This window comes from Dacryopinax primogenitus (genome assembly GCF_000292625.1).
Source record: "Dacryopinax primogenitus strain DJM-731 SS1 chromosome Unknown DACRYscaffold_13, whole genome shotgun sequence".
Classification (NCBI taxonomy): domain Eukaryota; kingdom Fungi; phylum Basidiomycota; class Dacrymycetes; order Dacrymycetales; family Dacrymycetaceae; genus Dacryopinax; species Dacryopinax primogenitus.
In genome coordinates, this window is record NW_024467210.1 from 728,068 (window position 1) to 742,414 (window position 14,347).

At 46.3% G+C, this 14,347-nt stretch overlaps 5 protein-coding genes across 5 annotated transcripts; 2 read left to right on the forward strand and 3 right to left on the reverse strand.

Annotated features, from left to right (window-relative positions):
* Positions 1-1,920: 1,920 nt before the first annotated feature.
* On the forward strand, positions 1,921-2,253 carry DACRYDRAFT_25756 (uncharacterized protein; the record flags this gene model as incomplete). Its single annotated transcript, XM_040774273.1, has 1 exon — positions 1,921-2,253. A coding segment is annotated over one exon (333 nt), but the record flags the coding sequence as incomplete, so codon positions are not given.
* Positions 2,254-3,526: 1,273 nt separating this feature from the next.
* On the forward strand, positions 3,527-3,802 carry DACRYDRAFT_35983 (uncharacterized protein; the record flags this gene model as incomplete). The annotated part of the gene is made up of 1 exon (XM_040774401.1): positions 3,527-3,802. A coding segment is annotated over one exon (276 nt), but the record flags the coding sequence as incomplete, so codon positions are not given.
* Positions 3,803-6,174: 2,372 nt separating this feature from the next.
* Positions 6,175-7,597, reverse strand: DACRYDRAFT_109112 (uncharacterized protein; the record flags this gene model as incomplete). Its single annotated transcript, XM_040768814.1, has 5 exons — positions 6,175-6,347; positions 6,403-6,511; positions 7,015-7,188; positions 7,244-7,339; positions 7,388-7,597. 5 exons carry the CDS (start codon positions 7,595-7,597, stop codon positions 6,175-6,177), a joined length of 762 nt encoding a protein of 253 aa, XP_040627280.1.
* Positions 7,598-9,220: 1,623 nt separating this feature from the next.
* DACRYDRAFT_36175 (uncharacterized protein) lies at positions 9,221-9,499 on the reverse strand (the record flags this gene model as incomplete). Its single annotated transcript, XM_040774405.1, has 1 exon — positions 9,221-9,499. A coding segment is annotated over one exon (279 nt), but the record flags the coding sequence as incomplete, so codon positions are not given.
* A 2,632-nt stretch (positions 9,500-12,131) lies between these two features.
* Positions 12,132-12,734, reverse strand: DACRYDRAFT_109113 (uncharacterized protein; the record flags this gene model as incomplete). The annotated part of the gene is made up of 1 exon (XM_040768815.1): positions 12,132-12,734. One exon carries the CDS (start codon positions 12,732-12,734, stop codon positions 12,132-12,134), a length of 603 nt encoding a protein of 200 aa, XP_040627282.1.
* Between the last annotated feature and the right edge of the window lie 1,613 nt (positions 12,735-14,347).

Genomic DNA, 14,347 nt, shown 5'->3' on the forward strand with positions numbered 1-14,347 from the left:
CTCCAAGAAACACCCACAATTTCACATGACACAGAAGTATCATCCACTTCCAGCCAGAGTACTTCTGAAATAGTGGACACAGTCTGATGACTCCTCATGGTGAGCAAACACACTATGCCTATGGGCAGGGAGTCTCCCTTGGCCCCCTGCTTTTCCCCTACACCTCTTGGCATCTCCCATTATTTTGCAGCCCTGGAAGAACTATTTGGCTTGTGCAAATCTGTTGTCACTGGTGGAGGAGATAAGATTGATTGGGCCTGCTTTTACACTGACAACAACACCTACAAATTATGGACTCAGATCCATGATGGACGGAAGATGCAAAAAAGGGGTTGTACAAGGATTTCAAGACCAAAATTCTGAAGTACTATCCTGGCACAGCAAATAACAAACACCAGTATGCAACTTGGGACCTTGACAACCTCATTCACAAGTGGCAATGCCACTTTAAGACCAAAGGAGAGTTTGCCAAATTCTACAGGGACTTTTACTTGATTTCTACCTGGCTCATCAAGCACAACTGAATTTCTGTCCTCAACCAGCAAAAAGCCCTCCTCCATGTACTCAAATTTCCACCTACTGAAAGCCATCTATGGGACAAGATGCTCAACAGACTCAAACAGAAATATGACAGAGCTGTGGATGAACCTTGGACAATGGCCAAATTAAAGGAGACAGCAGAATGAGCACTGGGCAACACTATGACAAAGGTTCAGCCACTGTTGCCCAGTTATTCACAGGATGCAACACCAGTACCAGCACTGGACAACATTAAAATGGAGAGCACCCACAGGTCACTGAAATTACCAGATGTATGGCCCACTTGGAAGGGATGGTTTCACAGATATACACTCTCATGAACTGGAAGTCCACCTCACAGAACCAACTGGCCACTCTGCAGAACTCCTATGGACAACCCTCCCAAAATACTTATGGCAACAACACTCCAGCTACTGGTGCAAATCAGGTTCCTGTCCCAGCAGAGAACTACCCAAATCAAAACAGATATGGCCCCCAGAATACTGAACATGCACTTTGCCACTTCAATGGAGTCTCTACTGGTTGCATGGACAAGATCACAACATGCCCAGGCACCCGGAAATATGTGGACAAAGGACTCCTTGAGAAAGAGGGCACTTATCATGTCCTTGCTGGTGGCCGATTCATCCCACATCATTGGCCCAGTCAGGACCTTGAAGAAAAGGTCAACACCTACTACAAGGACCACCTGGAACATTGTCCAAAATCACAAGCAACCCCTCTTGTCACTTTTCACAATGTGATCATCAAAGATATTGGCTCAGACTCTGAATTTGAAGTCATGGTGGATCACTTGGTGCTGCATATCCTTGCCAAAAAACAGGACCAATGGTCAAATGGAATGACAAGGAGATCAAAGTGTTAATGGCTGAAGCAGACTGACTCAGGAAAAGGCATGCAGTGTTCATGGGAAATTTGGCCAAGGTCTCCAAAGTCTACACACCAGCAGCCAGAAAGGACAAATCGGACATGCACATACATTGTAGTGCTGCACACTTCACTGGCATATGAGTGGACAAACTGGAGAAGTTGGATGCCATCCTGGACCCACCAAAACCCCATGCCAAATGACCTGAAACTGTGGAAGATGAGACAGTTTTGTGAGCACTAGCAGTTACTCTTGCCAAAACCCTGGTTTGAGTTCCCAGCAAGGTCCTGGCATCAGCATGTCCTCTGTTTAACAAGGTGCTGAAGGAAGCTTACAGCAAGAAACTGATTATTCTGGACATCATTCAGGTGACCAAGGTTCAAGATGGCAAGGCTCTGATCTACCAGATCGAAGGCATTTTGGAAGACATGGACAGGTTATTGGTTGGCAAAGACATGGTCCCCCTCTGGCAGATTGACTGTTTAATTGGCAACCTTGACACTCCTGTACCTTGCATCCTTGATGGCAGCTCAGGCATTGTTGGCATCAGTGAAAAGTGTTGCAAACAAATCAGACTTGCATACACCCCAGTGAATGGACAGCACATGGAATCTGCAAACAGATTGGTCAATCAACTTCTTGGACACATCCCAAAATTATGCATCAGCATCTCTGGTCTCAACCTCTACATTCAGGCTTTTGTCCTCCCAAATCTGCCTTTCCACCTGCTCCTTGGTTGCCCATTCCACATCCTCACCTCTTGCATCACTCAGGATTATACAGATGGCAAACAGAAGATACAGATAACATGTCTGAATTCCCACCAGACAATCAACTTGTGGACTCAATTGCATCAAATGGGAAGAAAATGTGTGGTTCAGGATTTTTAATTTGGGATCATCTTCCCCAGTGAACAGAAGATGGAATGGAAAACTCAATTAATTGGCACTCAATCTTGAACACACAGCTCTCAGACAGACACCCCGGAATCGGATACAATACCCAACAATACCCATCCTGTATATGTGGCCCAAAATATAAACCCATGGACAGATGCCTGGAGCCTGTCTTGCCAACAACACTGGAGAGTGTAAAAATATGGAGACACATTCCCTCCAACCCTTTTGCTATGCTTCCCCCACTCCCTGATACCCCACTGACCTTGAACCCTGGAAATCAGCTCACTCTGGAATGATTTGAAGAACTGAACATAAACATATACAGATTCCTCTGGCCTGAAGAAGAGAAACTTGTCACATGGGTCCTTTGTACCCATGAAAAAGCATTTGCTTGGGAAATGGGTTTATTTTGCAGTGACTACTTTGACCTGGTCCAAATTCCAATGATTGAACATATACATGGCAACAGAAGAATATTCTGGTGCCCCCCGCTTTATTACTGAAGGTCCTCAAGGCCTTGCAAGACGAGCTAAATGCAGGGATTTACAAACCCTCCCAGTCCTCCTACCAATCCTGTTGGTTCTGCATCCTGAAGAAAGACAGATCTCTATGACCTGTTTTGGACCTACAGCCACTGAACAGTGTAACAATTTGGGACTCTGCCCTCCCTCCACTTTCCAAACTGCTAGTTGAATCATATGGTGGACACTCTGTCTACACACTCTTTGATTTCTTTTGGGGCTTTGAACAAAACCTCCTACACCTGGAAAGTCAGGACCTCACAACTTTCCAATCCCTCAAGGGTTCCCTTCACAGCACCTGAAATCAGATGGACAGAACAAACAGCATCCAGATCATGCATGAGGATGTCACCTTTCTACTCCATGACAAGATCCCCAAATATACCATTCCCTTCATCAACAACATCCCCATTTGCAGCCCACCAACATGATACAAACTCCCCAATGGTGATTTTGAATGGCACTCCTGAAAAACAGGCATTTGTTGTTTCATATGGGTACACCTGGAAACTGTACATTGGATCCTGACCTGCATCAAACATTCTGGCAGAACATTCAGTGGTCCAAAAATGGTTATAGTGGCACCTGAAGTTGTTATCCTTGGACAACATTGTACCTATGTGGGCTGACAGCCCAAGCCTTCCAAAGTCACAAAAATCCAGGACTGGCAACCATGCAAATCCCTCACCAAAGTTTGAGCATTCCTGGGTACCCTCAGCATTCTCTGCATATTCATCAAGGATTTTGCTATGAAGGTGTGCCCTTTGGAATATCTCAAATGCAAGGGCATGATATTTGCATGGGGCCCCAAACACCAAGCAGCCTTCAACCAGCTAAAAGCGGACACCTGTTGGGAGGGACTCCTCTGTCCCATCAACTATGAAAGCAGCCGCCAGATTATCCTTGTGGTGGATTCCTCAAATATCAGTGTTGGATATGTCTCATACCAAAACAACATCAATGGCAAATGGAAACCAGCTTGCTTTGGATCCCTGGCATGGAACAATGTTGAATCCCAATATTCTCAGCCCAAACTCGAACTATATGGCTTATATCATGCTCTCTGGGCACTGCAGGTTTTCCTCATTGGCACACCCTGATTTATTGTTGAAGTGGATGTGTCCTGCATCAAAGGAATGTTAAACAATCCCGACCAGCAGCCTGCTGCAGCACTCAACAGATGGGTCAGTGGTATACACCAGTTTGACTTTGATCTTGTCCATGTTCCTGCTGAAAAACACACCAGTCCAGATGGTCTCTCCTGCCATCCCCTGAATTCACTAGATGCTCCGAACCCACCCGATATTGACCACAAACAATGCCTGGGACTTTTGTATCCTGCATATCTTCAATCCACTACCAACAACTCTGAGCCCAAAATAGAGATACCTATGACCTCCTGTGCCCAACACCTTGACAACTGAATTGTGTTTATCTGCCAGTACCTCACCGATTTGGCGCTCCCTCCGGACTGGAATATGTGGCGGTGCACAGCCCTCATTAAGCAGTCCCTTCAGTATTTCCTTCATGATGGCAAATTGTGTCAACACAATCTCACCAGCCCCCCCCCCAAATATACATTCCTCCTGCCAACCATCTTGCCCTGCTCAAGCAAGCCCATGATGACAGTGGTCATAAAGGTTTCAAGACTGTTGCCAGTATTCTCCATCTCCGATTTTGGTTGCCCAACCTCTGCACAAATATCAAATGGTACCTCTGTACCTGCCATGTGTGTCAGATCCACAGCATTTGGAAGGTCCTCAAACCTCCAACAGTTGATTATCCAGCTCTGCTTTTCTCCAAGATTTACTGCAATACCATGAAGATGCCTCCTGCAAAAGGATACACTTGCATTGCTCAAATCTGCTGCTCCCTATCTTTGTATCCCAAATGGCATCCTTTAAAATTGGAAACTGCAATGGCTCTCATGTCATTCCTCTTCCACAATGTTATTTGCTGCTGGGGAAATATTGCAGAGATCATCACCAACAATGCATCAGCCTGGGTAGCTGCAGTGAAAGAACTGGAACAATGCTTTGGCATCTGGCACATCCAAATTTTGCCGTACAACTCTCATGCAAATGGGGCAGTGGAATCAAAACATTTTATGGTCCGACAAGCAATTTTGAAAGCATGCAGAGACAATATCAAGCACTGGCCTGACAAAGTGCCAACCACATTCTGGGCTGAGCAAATTTTGGTCCAGCACAGCGCTGGCCTCTCACCATATTTTATTACACACAGTATTCACCCGGTCTTCCCCATGGACTTTGAGGAAGCAATGTTCCTCATGCCCCCACCCAAATTCCCTATGACTGACAGTGACAAGCTGGCCTACCAAATTTGACAGCTTGAGCACTGCAAGTCCTATTTAGCTGATCTCCAGGAGATGGTGTACCAGGCCTGATTACACATGGCTGACTGATTTAAAGTGGACCACAAGCACATCCTTGCCGACTACAACTTCAAACCTGGCACCCTGGTCCTCATCTGCAATACTTGCATCAAGAAGGAACTTGACCATAAATCAAAGCCCTGATTTCTTGGTCCCATGGTTGTTGTCACCCAAACTGCTAGAGGCAGCTATGTGATAGTCAATTTGGATGGTGCCATTCTCAAGTCCTGCATCACACAGTTCTGCATGTATCCCTACCACCAGTGATCTGAACATACCCCCACCCTACCTGAAATATTGCAGCAGATGTCTGCCAAAATCCTGCAGACCATAAAAGATGTCTTGTTGAATACTGCAGAGCCTGACTCCAAATAAATGGTGCAGGACTTATACCCACTGGCTTGTTGAAACAGCATGCACCTTACTTCCCAAATTTGTCACTTGCTTTTATTTGTTTCCCCGAGGTATATCTACTAAGTCCACAAGCAGACTCAGTAGTATGGCAACAAAACAGTCCTTACCAGAATACCCACAAATTTCCTATGACCTGCACAAGATCTGAATTACCTATGTGAAAACATCAAAGTCATGACTTGAAGCACTCTGCAACAAATATCAGGCCAACAAGATGGATTACCATGAATTTTGTTTAAGGCAAAATTTGGATCTATGAGCACACAAAGACACATCTATGCTATGATTACAACTACAAGGCAAAAATATACGAGGCACATGACACCCAAATTAGCAAAAGTGAAAATGCTGAAGTCACAGGATTTTAGGCCACACTCAAATAGGATCAAGCCAATGAGATGTATTACCACAAATTTTGCTTAAGGCAAAATTCAGATCTACAACCATATGAAGACAGGACTATGCTATGATTATGACAATGAGATAAAAATATGAAACAGGAAAAAGAAAAAAAAAAAGAAGACAGGCAAAACCAATTTACTCAGCCAGAGCCCTCCCCAGGAGAGTCTGGACCTGCTCCACCCAGCCTGATATGGTGTCCACCACTTTCTGCACTGCGTCCACTGCTTTCTGAGCTGTTAGCAGGCTCTTCTGCAGCTCCAGCATGTTATGCTCTGCCATATGGAGCAGCATGACAGGTGGCTCGATCCCTACAAGACCAGTTAGTGCAGTCCAAATAAAACATACAGAAGGGGAAAAACTTACCTGCCTCAGGAAGGTGGGACCACTTGTGCAAGGGCCCAGCCTCATCCTTGTTGTCCTCTTCCCTCTTGCATTTGTTGGGCTTTGCCAGCAGATACATGCACATCAGCTTCTGCTTTTCCTGGTCAGCAGGTTTTTTGGTGGGCTCCTCAATGGGCTCAGGAGTCTCAGAGCAGAAAAGCTTCTTCTCTGCTGGCACCGGAGGCAGAGCCGTTGCTTTCCTCATACAAGCTGAAAGGAAGTTAGTCAAGGTCAATAAAAGGGGAAGACAAACAGCATACCTATACATGTGGTGCAAGGCTTTTTTGCTGCCTTGCACACCAAACATACTGCTTTATCAGCCTGCTCCACAATATTGCACTCATGGCAAGGCACCCCATCTTTGAAGACCACATGCTTGTGGCACAACAAACACTGCCTGAAAAACACATCAGTCAGATGAAAGGAGAGCAAAAAGTGGGGCAGGACTTACGCAGTTCTCTGCCAAGAAAGACTCCCTCACTGCCTCATCCATCATTGCCAGCAACAGCATTGCCAGCATCTCCTCCAACATTCAACCCTGTGAAATTTTGGTTAGTATACTTGAGGACACAACAGAAAAAGCAGCTGACTTACTGCATTGCAGGAATCCTTCTTGGTGGGCCTCCCATGCACCTTGGTCACTGGCAGGGTAACATTTGTGCCATCATCAAGGCACAGCATGACCACCTTTGCTGGTGTTGTCTCCTTTGTCTTGGTCTTGCCCTTCTTGGCCTTCACCAAGGGGCTGGCCAGGCTCACCAGGGATGTCTGTATAATTTGGGTCAGTACAGGGTAGCTGACTTGTGAAAAAAGCAACACATACCAAAAAACCGGACAACATTGCCTTGAACTCCTTCTCATCCTCATCCTCTTCCTCATCCTCTTCAGGTGGTGCAGACAAGGTGGCCAGCTCCTCTTGCTGGTCAAGGCCAAAAAGTCAGACCCACTTCTTGGGCAAATCATGGACAAGGGTGGACTGAGGGCTGTTGAGGAGCAGCACAACCACATTGCTGAATGGCATGACATCCGAATACTTCACCAACAGCAAAAATCTGGGATCCTCTGTGTCTTTGCACATGTGGGCAATGATTGCAGCAGCAGTCTTGAGCATGATGGCATGCTCATCCGTTGGTAGTGCAGGCTTGGCAGCAGACTTGCAAGTGCTGGGCTTGGCCATATTGGAGCAAGAGGATGTGAGTAAGTAAAGGCAGGGGAACAGTTGAGATCTGGATGGACAGGAAAGGCGAAATTTGGTCCCATTTATAGGCATGAGCACCCCTCATCACAAAACAAAAATGCACTAGTGCTCTGCTAAGTGCTGATATCTGGAACACTGTTTCAGCAGCACTGCCAAAAGACAAGCATGCTGCCATGCTCAAGATGGCCACCACAATTGTTCCATGCATGTGCGAAGAGGCCAAGGATCCCAGACTTTTGCCTCTGGTGAAATATTTGGACCTCAAGGGGTTTGCCAATGCAGTGATGCTGTTGGTCAACAGCCCCCAGTCTGCCCTTGTCCGTGATTTGCTGGAGAAGTAGGTCTGCCTTTTTGCTGAGGATCAGCAAGCAGAGCTGGCTGCTTTATCTGCACCAGTGGAAGAAGAGGAGGATGAGGATGAGGAGGAGAAGGAGTTTAAGGCAATGTTGTCAGGTTTTTTGTGTTTCCCTTTTTCATGAGCCATCTTTCATTACTAACCCAAATTACACAGATGTCCTTAGCCAGCCTGGCCAGTCCTTTGGTGAAGGCCAAGAAGGGCAAGGCCAAAGCAAAGGAGACAATGCCGGAAAAACTGGTAATGCCATGCTGATCCAACCCAAGAGGTGTCTGAAATATCAGTCCAATGGGTGGTGTGCAAGAACTCACTAGGGAAAGAGGGGAGAGAAGGGAAAAGTCAGTAGAAACATGGGAGTCAAGCCTGTAGCTGAGCTACCAAAAGTTGGTCTGTAATAATTCAGAGGTCAGTCTCCATCTAGTTGAGTACATCCAGTCAAGTCAAATATGCTCAGTCAAGATGCTCCTGCCTATCCAGTATGGGGATAATCAGATCTGTATAACTCTATCAGAAGAGGGGCAGAATAAGCTAGATACAGGAGTTTCTGGAAACTACTTATACTAGCTACTGAAAACCACACTCTATACTAATCTGGTCTCTAGATACCTCTCTTAGGCAAGTGTTGGCATGCTGAATATCTGGATGGGTTGACCCTGTTGCAGCAGAAACCTGCTGTTGTCATGCTGAATATCTGAGGGTCCAGTTGCCTGGGGAATCCTAGTAGTCAACATGCCAAATATCTGTAGTGGGTTGAGACTTGTTGCTGGGGTGCATTGTCCATGTAGTAAGGGTCTGTAGTGCTATGCAATGGTCTCTAAGGCCCAAAAATAGCTGTGGGAATATTGGCCTGACACACCCCACTGGAGGTGGGGTTGTTCACTGCTCTCATCGTGAGCTTGCTTCAGCAGGGTGAGATGTTTGGTGGGAGGGATGTATATTTGGGGGGGGCTGGTAAGGTTGCATTGGCACAATTTGCCATTATGTAGGAAGTACTGGAGGGACTGTTTGACAAGGGCCACCCATTGCCACATATTCCATTCTGCAAGGAGTGACAAATTGGTTAGGTACTGGCAGATAAATGCAATTCAGTCATCAAGGTGCTGTGCAGAGGAGGTCCTGGGTATCTCTATTTTGGGCTTGGAGTCATCAACTGCAGATTGAAGGTAGGTGGGATATGAGAGTCCCAGGCATTGTTCATGGTTGATGTCTGACAGGTTCAGAGTGTCCAAAGAATTTGGGGGAAAGCAGGAGAGACCATCTGGACCAGTGTGTTTTTCGGCAGGAATGTGGACAAGGTCACAGTCAAACTGGTGTATACCACTGACCCAGCAGTTGAGGGCTGCAGCACATTGCTGGTCCAGATTATTTAGCATCCCTTTTATGCAGGACACATCCACTTTGATGATAAATTGGGGGGCACCAATGAGAAAAACTTGGAGGGCCTGGAGAGTGTGGTATAAGCCATAAAGCTCAAGCTTTGGTTGGGAATACTGGGATTTGATGTTGTTCCATGCCAAGGATCCAAAGCAGGCCAGTTTTCATTTGCCATTGACATTGTTGTGGTATAAGATGTATCCAACACCAATATTTGAGGAGTCCACTGTGAGGATAATCTGGCAGTTGCTTTCATAATCAATGGGACAGAGGAGTCCATCCTGACATGCATCTGCTTTTAGCTGGTTGAAGGCAGCTTGGTGCTTGGGGCCCCACACAAATATTGTACCTTTGCATTTGAGATGTCCCAAAGGGCAGGCTTTCATAGTGAAATCCTTTATGAATATTCAGAGGATTCCAAGGGTACCCAGGAATGCTCAAACTTTGGTGAGGGATTTGCATGGTTGCCAGTCCCAGAATTTTGCTACTTTAGAGCGCTTGGGCTGTTGGCCCACATTGGTACATTGTTGGCCAAGGATGATGACTTCAGGAGCTGCAATTACCATTTTTGGACCACTGAATGTTTGGCCAGAGTGTTTGATGCAGGTTAGGATCCAATTTATGGTTTCCATGTGTTCCCACATAAGACAATGAATGCCTTTATTTTGGGAGTGCCATTTGAAATCACCATTGGGGAGTTCATATCAAGTTGGTGGGCTGCAAATGGGGACATCATCAACAAAGGGGATGGTGTATTTGGGGATCTCATCATGGAGTAGGAACATAACATCTTCATGCATAATCTGAATGCTGTTGGTGCCTCCCATCAGATTTTGTGTGCTACAGAGGGAACCTTTGAGTGACTGGAAGGTGGTGAGATCCTGACTTTCTGGGTGCAGGAGGTGTTGTTTGAAGCCACAAAAGAAATTGAAGAGTGTGTAGATGGAGCAGCTGCCATATGATTTGACAAGGGGTTCAGAAAGCAGAGGGAGGGCTGAGTCCCAAATTGTTACACCATTCAGTGGTTGCAGGTCCAGAACAGGTCGAAGGGATCCATCTTTCTTCAGCACACAGAACCAGCATGATCCGTGGGAGGATTGGGAGAGTTCATATATTCCTGCATTTAGTTTGTCCTGTAAAGCTTTGAGGACTTTCAGTAATAAAGCAGGGGGAACCAAAATATTCTTCTGTTGCCAGGGTATATGTTTGATGGTCAGAATTCAGACTGGGTCAAAGTAGTCACTGCAGAATAGACCCATTTCTTGCTCATTCCAAGTGAAAGCCTTTTCATGAGTACAGGTAATCTGTATCTTCTGTTTCCTGTCTGTATAATCCTGGGTGACACACGAGGTGAGGACATGGAATGGGTGACTGAGGAGCAGGTGGAAAGGCAGGTTTGGGAGGATGAATGCCTGGATGTAGAAATTGAGACTGGATATACCAATGTGCAAATTCGGAACATGTCCTAGAAGCTGATTGACTGAATCATTTGCAGACTCCATTTGCCAGCCTTTGATCAGGGTGCATGTGAGTCCAATTTGTTTGCAGTGCTGCTCACTGATACCAACTCTGCCAGAGCTGCCATCAAGGATGCAGGGGACAGGGGTGTCATATTTGCCAGTTAAATAGTTGATCTGCTGGAGGGGTACCATGTCTTTGTGCATCTTCTGAAATGCCTTCAATCTGATAAATTGGGGCCTCACCATCTTGCACTTTGGTCACCTGTATGACATCTGGGATAACTGGTTTCTTGCTGTATGCCTCTTTAAGCACCTTGCTAAACAATGGACATGCTGACATGAGGACCTTACTGGGAACTTGTATGGGCGTTTTGGTGAGAGTAACTGCAAGAGCTCGCAAAACTGTTTTGTCGTCTGCATTTTTGGTGTGTTTGGTATGGGGCTTCGGCAGGTCTGGGATGGTATCCAGTTTCTCCAGCTCATCCACCCATATGCCAGCAAAGTGTGTGGTACTATGATGCACATGTGCATCTGACTTCTCTTTTCTAGCTGCCGGTGTGTAGACCTCAGAAACTCAAGCCAACTTTCCTGTGGACACTGTCCGCCATTTCTTGAGGTGTTCCACCTCAGCCATGAGCACCTTGATTTTTTCGTTGTTCCATTCAACTGTGTTGTCTTGTGTTTTGGCAAGAATGTGCAGCACCAAGTGATCTACTGTGATTTCAAATTCGAAGTCTGAGCTGACATCTTCAATGATCACATTGTGAAAAGCAATGAGAGGAGTTGCTTGCAATTTCAGACAATGTTCTGGGTGGTCCTTGTAGTAACCGTCAACTTTTTCCTTAAGATCCCAACCAGGCCAGTGATGTGGGATAAGGTGGCTGCCAGCAAGGACATGATAGGTGCTGTCTTTCTCAAGGAGTCCTTCATCCACATATTTCCAGGCTCCTGGGCATGTCACAATCTTGTCTGTGCAGCCTGTAGACACACTGTCAAAGTGGCAGAGCAGGCATTCAGTATTCTGGGGGCTGTATCTGTTTTCATTTGGGTAGTTCTCCGCTGGGACAGGAACCTGATTTGCACCAGTAGCTGGTGTGTTGTTGCCATAGGTATTTTGGGAGGGTTGTCCATAAGAGGTCTGCTGGGCAGCCAGTCAGTTCTGCATGGCAGGTCGCTGGTTCATGAGTGTGTAGATCTGGGAAACCTTTCCTTCCAGGTTAGCCATGCATTCAGTAATATTGGCAACCTGTGGGTTGCTCTCTGTTTTGATGTCTTCCAATGTCAGTGCCGGCATTGCATCCTGGGAATAATTGGGGGTCAGCATTCAAACCTTTGTCATAGTATTGCCCAGTGCCCATTCTGCTGTCTCCTTTAATTCAGCCATTGTCCAAGGTTTGTCCACAGCTCTGTTGTATTTCTGTTCAAGCCAGTTCACCCTCTTGTCCCAAAGGTGGCTTTCAGTGGGCAGGAATTTGAGTATGCAGAGGAGGGCCTTTTGCTGGTTGAGGACAGAAATCTGGTTGTGCTTGATGAGCCAGGTGGAAATGGAGTAGAAGTCCCAGCAGAATTCAGCAAATTCACCCTTGGTCTTAATGTGGCATTGCCACTTGTGAACAAGGTTGTCAAGGTCCCAAGTTGCATACCCATGTTTGTTATCTGCTGCACCAGGATGGTACTTCAGTATTTCCATCTTGAAATCATCATATGAGTCCTTGTTTGCATTGTCCATGCCATCATGGATCTGTGCCCATAATTTGTAGGTGTTGTCATTGGTGTAAAAGCAGGCCCAGTTGATCTTGTCTCCTCCACCAGTGACACCAGGTTCACACAAGCCAAATAGTTTTTCCAGGGCCACAAAATAATGGGTGATGCCAAGAGGTGTAGAAGAAAAGTGCAGGGCTGAGGGAGACTCCCTGCCCATAGGCATAGTGTGTTTGCTTGCCATGAGGAGTTGTCAGACTGTGTCCACTATATTGGTATGGCTCCTGCTGGACAAAGTTGATGATACCTCTGTTTTGTCTGAAATTGTGGGTGTTTCTCAGAGCCCAGTACATCAGGCTTGCCGTTCATCCCTGAGCTTGTTTTGTTGGTCAATAGCAGAGGTGGTACCGGAGTACAGGAAGCCAGTATTAAAAATAGGAGGAGGAGCTCTTGCCTCAGCAGCTCTTGATCAGTAAAAGCTGCCTCATGTTGGGCTCCAATATGATTCAACCCAAGAGGTGTCTGAAATATTGGTCTGATGGGTGGTGTGCAAGAACTCACTAGGGAAAGAGGGGAGAGATGGGGGAAATTGGTAGAAATGCTGAAGTCAGCCTGAAGCTGAGCTGTCAGAAATCAGTCGGTAAATTGGAGCTCAGTGTCCATCTAGTCAAGTCACAATAAGTCAAGTCAAATCTGCTAAGTCAAGTCAAATCTGCCTATCCAGTAAGGGGATAATCAGATCTGTATAAGTCTAACAGAAAAGGGGCAGAATAAGCTAGGTACAGGAGTTTCTAGGAACTACTTATACTAGCTACTATAAACTGTATTCTATACTAAACCAGTCTCCGGATACCTCCCCTAGGCAGGTGTTGGCATGCTGACTATCCATGTGGGTCGATCCCATTGTGGAGGAAACCTGCAGTCATCATGCCAAATATCTGGGTATTCCTGTCACATGGGAAACCTTGCAGTTGTCATGCCAAATATCCAGGGGGGGGTCAAGACTTGTTGCTGGGGTGCATTGTCCACATAGTGAGGGTCTGTAGTGCTGTGCAACGGTCTGTAAGGCCCGAAAATAGCCATAAGAATACTGGCCTGACACACCCTACCAGAGGTGGGGTTGTTCACTGCTTTGGATCTTTGGCATGGAATGACATTGAATCCCAATATTTGCAACCAAAACTCAAACTATATGGCTTATACTGAGCTCTCTGGGCCCTGCAAGTGTTCCTCATTGGTGCCCCCCAATTTATTGTCAAAGTGGATTGTCCTGCATCAAAGGCATGCTCAATAATCCAGACCAGCAACCTGCTGCCACCCTCAACAGATGGGTCAGCAGGATACACCAGTTTGACTTTGATCTTGTTCACATCCCTGCTGAAAAACACACTGGTCCAGATGGTCTCTCCTGCTGTCCCCTGACTTCCTCGGATGCTCTGAACCTGCCCAACATAGACCATGAGCAGTGCCTGGGACTCTCCTATCCTGCTTACCTCCAATCCACAGTTGAGGACACTGAGCCCAAAATAGAGATGCCAAGGACCCCCTCTGCCCAACACCTTGACAACTGAATTGTGTTTATCTGTTAGGGCAACACAGGCTGACTAAGTCTGCTCACCTAAGAGTGCCAAGAGTCTAAGCAGGCAACAAGGAAGTGGAGTAGACCTGATGACTAAGACCTATCTACAGTATAGGTATCTGTGGATGATCCTAAGAGACCAAGTCTGAAGAGACAGTCCCCAGGCAGAGTAGGCCTTATATTTATACCTCTGTGGTGGAACCTGCTAGAACATCTTGCTTACTCAGCCTAGCCAGGTGATCAGGTCATATGACCAAGGA